This window comes from Hordeum vulgare, chromosome 4H, assembly GCF_904849725.1.
Source record: "Hordeum vulgare subsp. vulgare chromosome 4H, MorexV3_pseudomolecules_assembly, whole genome shotgun sequence".
Classification (NCBI taxonomy): domain Eukaryota; kingdom Viridiplantae; phylum Streptophyta; class Magnoliopsida; order Poales; family Poaceae; genus Hordeum; species Hordeum vulgare.
The window spans coordinates 597632941-597638347 of record NC_058521.1 but is presented as its reverse complement, the minus strand read 5'-3'; the positions used below and the strand labels follow the sequence as shown (position 1 = coordinate 597638347).

The window sequence follows — 5407 nt, the reverse complement described above, 5'->3', positions numbered from 1 at the left end:
CGGAACCACGAGCGCGGCACACGGAGAGTGAGCGCGATACACGCACGCACGCACGCACGCCAAGGGCGCGGCGCGGGCTGCTCGGGGGAGGCCGAAACGGCAAGGCGCGGACGGACAGGCACGAGCACATCGCGGCGCCGTGCCCGGTGTACTTGTACTACGTCTACGTGGCGCGCGCAGCAAAAGGCGCGGGCCCCGCAAAACCACCACCAAAGAAAAAAAACGAAAACAAGCGGCCGGTTGCTCCTCCTCTTCCTCCTTGAGGCGCAGGCGCAGGCGCAGCGGACGGAAGCAAACGCAACGCAAAAAGGAACGAGCGGGGAGGAGAGCAGAGGGCGTTTCTCCGTCCTCCCTCGCCGTGCGCGCGCGGCGGCGGCACCACACCACCGCCATGGCCATGTCCAAGCAGCAGCAGGGGGACCCCGCGGCCTTCCTCGACCTCGTCGGCCCCGACCTCTCCGCCTGCGTCTTCGCCCGCCTCCACGACCCCGCCGACCTCGCCCGCGCCGCCACCGTCTCCCGCCCCTGGCGCAGATTCGGTCCGTTCACCCCCTCCTCCCCGCACCCCCGCTGCACATACAGTAACCCTCTCGCTACAAATGGATGAGAACATCGGCCCCCTTTTGCGCGCAGTGGAGGGGAACGGCTTCCTCAAGAAGGCGTGCGTGCGCAAGTTCCCGGAGCTGGCCGTGCTCGCGGGCGCGGTGGAGGTGCGCAGATCGCCCGCCCCATCCCCCGGGCCCAGCGCCGAGGCCAACGAGCACAGGATCTACTCCCACCTCTACGGCGCGCTCGTCCCCGACGCCAGGCCCGCCGTTGACTGCATCCTGCACTGCATCGGCGCCTCCAGCACCGACAACTTCCCCGACGAGACCATCGACAACACGCTCGAGCCGCAGGACCGCGTCAACAACCGCTTCTCCTACTGGTCCAGCGCCGGCCAGGACGACCCCGACGTGCCCGAGACGCTCACCTACAGGCTCGGCTCCGACATCTGCGTCGTCGATGAGATCAGGATACAGCCCTTCAAAGGTAGTCTCTCTTATACATACATAAACTAAGGTCACTAGACACCTCATCTGATTACATAAACTAAGGTGACTTGACATCTGAAACTGACCATCAGGTTTCCATTGCGCCGTCAGTTATTTCATTTCTATGTCTGCTTATCATGTCCGATTCTTTCCGACAGTGACTCGGACCGTTTCGTTGTGTCGGCTTCTTTCGGACTGTGAATCCGACCGCTTAGTTGTGTCGAATTCTTTCCGACGGTGAATCGGACCGTTTCGTGTTGTCGGCTTCTTTCGGACCGTGAATCGGACCGCTTAGTTGTGTCGAATTCTCTCCGACGGTGAGTCGGACCGTTTCGTGTTGTCGGATTTTGTTCCGACCCGTGAATCTCAACGTTTCATCGTTCGCAATAAATGACCCGTTCATGGTTGTTTCGTAAAGAACAAATCAGTCCAACGGGTCATATAGGTTGACACTTGCCGACAAATGAGCCGGTACCGTTAGCAAAGGCGCGAAATAGTAGGTTTCAAACTTTACATGACTCTACAATCAAAACGACACGTGTAAAGGGGATTTAAGAAAAAGACTAGCAATCTTGTTCCGCAAGTTGTCGCTGCTCAAGGAGCGAATGAGGATGATTAGGCAATTGGCACAAGGATAAGGAATATAGGCATTGATGTGAATAGGTCAACGGAATCTAGTTTGATGGAAATTATGGAGTGGCCACAGCAAGGATATACAGTTTTCAGATCTGCCTACAAATGGAACAGAATATTGAGTGTGGAAAACTTCTTAGCTAGCCAGAAAATCTACCCAATAACGGTTACGGGGATTGGTGACTAAGTGGTGTACCTATTATAGTCTTATAGGTAGCTAAATTAGGTTAAAAGAAAGAGGTCCATAACACCCCGTAAATTGATGGCTATATTTGGTTAATACTCCCAGGTGATTGAGCAATGCAAAGCAATGTATTTTGTTAAACATATAATATTGTAAATTTTCTCTCTTAGTTATATTTATCTTGTCGGATGACTGATTGCATTGCCTTTTGTTTCAAATTGCCAGCATTCTTTCAGATTGGACATCCTATATACTCTTCAAAGATGGTGCGGTTCCGGATGGGCCATTGCAAACTTCCTCGTCGATCAGAGTCATTTATCACAGATGATGATGACAACCAAGCAGTGATTGCTGATGAAAACTACATCTGGACTTATACCTCGCCTGAGTTCCTTATGTTCCAGGTGATTTTGTGCCTTGTTCTCTATTGCTGACCTATCCACAGTTTAGCGAACTGCTGAATTCTATTATTAAATACCTATAGCTATTCCGCCATGATCATTTTCTTTAAGTGGAAGATATCATTGACTTCATTTCATAAATACTGGACATATCTTACCAAAAATAAATAAACCCTGAACTACTTTGCATCTTACGCATTCCAGTACACCTTTCGCATTTTACGCCTGCACACTTTGCCTCAATATTTCTGTAGCTTCACATCAACCCAATCACATTAACATTTTTTTACTTACACCAACCACACAATCATGAGGGGCATGAAGCTCTCAGAAAATGATTGCCTAAATGGCTGAATAGGCACACGTTGTTAAAAATGCCAAGTACTGTGAAACCGAGAAAGCTACAACCTGCATCCTGGTGTACATAGAAAAATGTTATGGTCTCAGAGCCCAGCTTTGAAAATAGTTTTCTTTCACAATATCACAGAGATTTATTGTTGCTTGAGTGATCGTTCCTGTAACCGTCTTGCAAGCTAGATGAAGTTGATTCGGACGTATATTGGGGCAAGCATATTGAGGAAGAAAGACAAGGAGGAGAGATTACTGTACTAAAGCAAAGGATCTGCTGATTAGTTCAGTTCAGACATGGTAACTGCAGAGCGCAGCAGTTGCACCTGCCAGACCAGAATAGAAATTGGCAGAATTAGGAAGGGTCAATTATAATAGGTCAGGTAGAATCCAAGCCAGGTTTGGTGCCAGAGCACGAATTGGTTTAGAGTAAGTTGAAGGCAATGCTATATAAGCATGACATCTCTTGTAAGTTCTGGTCAAATAATAACAACCCTTCTTGTAGCTGCCATTCCTGAACCATTCAGAGTATACTCTGTCTAAACCCCGTCATCCTTCTCAATTGCCGGCAGCGGTGCTTTGGTCGCAGAGGACGAATCTATCCTCCTGTGTCAAACCCCTACTACCTTAGGAGCTCTATTTGGCCATAAAACAAAAGTGCTGATACATGGTTTTGTTGCAATTCAGGACAAATTGAAACGCAAAAAATAAACACAATCAGTTTTTGATCTATCATGTAATGATGGAATAATTTCAATTGGCTCCATAAAGCAGTAGGTTCCTGGAATTTGACCGCTTTACACGAAAACCAGTAAAGGACCGGCCTAATACCCAATATCAAGCATGAAAATTTTCTTCCCCAACTGGATGCATTTTGTGCTTTATGCTATAGGTGATATTGTATTGATATTATAAATCAACATGCTGTATTGATGCTGCAATGACCTTACTGTTGCCATCTAATTTGGTTTTACAGGAAAATAAACTGCAGACGTTTAAACTCCCGCGCCCAGTCCTGTGCATTGGTGGTGTTGTAAAGATTGAGCTGCTGGGAAGAGTGCAGAAACAAGCAACTGATGATAGGTATTACATATGGTAAGTTGAAAATGATATTATTATGCAAAGAATATGGCATTATTATTCAAATTTGGAGATTAGATGTGATTCCATTATCAGTCTGGGTTTATTAGTGTGTGATATGCTTGTTTTGGCATGTCCAAAAGATTCCCTTGCTAACCTGGAGGAGTTGGCTTGTCCAAACATTGGCCAACCAAATTTTGGCTGCAAACCAAGAACGTCAAAATTATTATTGTTAAGTGCAAATAAAATTGTGCACCTCTTTTTTCTCTCGAAAAGGCAAGTAACCCGGCCTCTGCACCACAGGATGCACACAGCCATACCTATTTGTTGCCTTATCACAAAGACATGTCAATTCCCAATGGTGTATATCTTATGACACATGGACCGGACACCCTGAAGTAGAGGAGTTGGCTTGTCCAAACATTGGCCAACCAAATTTTGGCTGCAAACCAAGAACGTCAAAATTATTATTGTTAAGTGCAAATGAAATTGTGCGCCTCTTTTTTCTCTCGAAAAGGCGAGTAGCCTGGCCTCTGCACCACAGGATGCACACAGCCATACCTATTTGTTGCCTTATCACAAAGACATGTCAATTCCCAATGGTGTATATCACCCGACACCCTGAAGTAGAGTTTGCTCTGTATATGCATATATGTACCTGCAGCATTTTCTTCAGTTGTATGTAACACCCACAAGTGCTTACTAACCTTTTTCCATTTTATCTGTTCACAGTGTCTGCCATGCTCAAGTGGTCGGGCGTTCGCTCTCACCAGTGTTCATGGTCGACATCAACGACTCGGGTGGCAATGCCATCCTCAAGCACCTGCCGGAGGCCAAGAACCTCACGGTGACGGAAGTGGTGCAGGACAGCGCGACGGACTCGCAGGAGTGGAAGGACGCTCTCGCCAGCTACAGGGAGATGAGGCATCTGGTCACCCTCATGAACGTGCTCCAGGAGGGGCCTGCGCACCCCGCGCAAGACCTGCACGGAGACGGAGACGGAGACGCGCTTCTGCAAGAAATACAAGAAATGCAAGGGGACGCGAACCTCCTGCAACAGCTGCAAGTGGATGCGCAGCTCCTGTATTTACTGCAAGATGGTGTGCTGCAACTGCAAGATGAAGATGGTTTACAGGCCATGGAGGAAGATGATGACGGCGGCGTGTCAGACAACGACCCCTTCGCCTAGGGCCATTGCTGGGCTGGGTGAGGTTGCCGGAGCCGATGCCGAGAGAGAGACCGTTCCTTTGTTGTTGTGAACTAGTGGACTTGTGAAGGAACCCTTTATATGAACTAGCCGGGGGTTATATAGCTGAGTGCATACAGACAGCTGTTGTGAACTTGTTGTGGCCGTGAGTACATACAGACAGGGTTTATAAAGAGTTTAAAGTCATGGTTTGCGACTTTGGTTAATCCTTGGTGGTGCTGATAAGCTGTGGTCCGTTCTATGTTCTTTGTTTGTTGTTTCTTCGACTTGCTGCATCCGTGTGCTGGATAACGCAAGCTGGGTGATTGCCGTTGGCAGTCGTGGATGAAATGATTACTCTCGTGGCATGATGGTGCTCAAGTGCCTGGCCCCTGCAATCATCCAAAGCTTGGCCTCATCCAGATTAACTTGAGAATGTAGATTCCTGTAAAAAATAAAATTAAAAAGTTGAGAATGTAGAAAGGTCTCCTTCTCAAGGTGCTTCGGGGGATACCCTAGACATGCATGATGCCACATTCCC

General features: G+C 48.1%; 1 protein-coding gene across 1 annotated transcript; it reads left to right on the top strand.

Moving 5' to 3' along the window:
- Positions 1-243: 243 nt before the first annotated feature.
- On the top strand, positions 244-5093 carry LOC123449919 (F-box protein At4g00755-like). The gene is made up of 5 exons (XM_045127286.1): positions 244-539; positions 634-1032; positions 2077-2255; positions 3577-3695; positions 4413-5093. The coding sequence occupies exons 1-5, from the start codon at positions 392-394 to the stop codon at positions 4867-4869; spliced, it is 1302 nt and encodes a 433-aa protein (XP_044983221.1). The 5' UTR covers positions 244-391; the 3' UTR covers positions 4870-5093.
- Positions 5094-5407: the final 314 nt, after the last annotated feature.

Excerpts from the sequence above, each read along its gene's own strand:
- LOC123449919 (XM_045127286.1), top strand. The coding sequence starts at position 392 with ATGGCCATGTCCAAGCAGCAGCAGGGGGACCCCGCGGCCTTCCTCGAC. Across the intron at positions 540-633 it reads CCGCCCCTGGCGCAGATTCG|TGGAGGGGAACGGCTTCCTC; the intron begins GTCCGTTCACCC and ends TTTTGCGCGCAG. Across the intron at positions 2,256-3,576 it reads CTGAGTTCCTTATGTTCCAG|GAAAATAAACTGCAGACGTT; the intron begins GTGATTTTGTGC and ends TTGGTTTTACAG.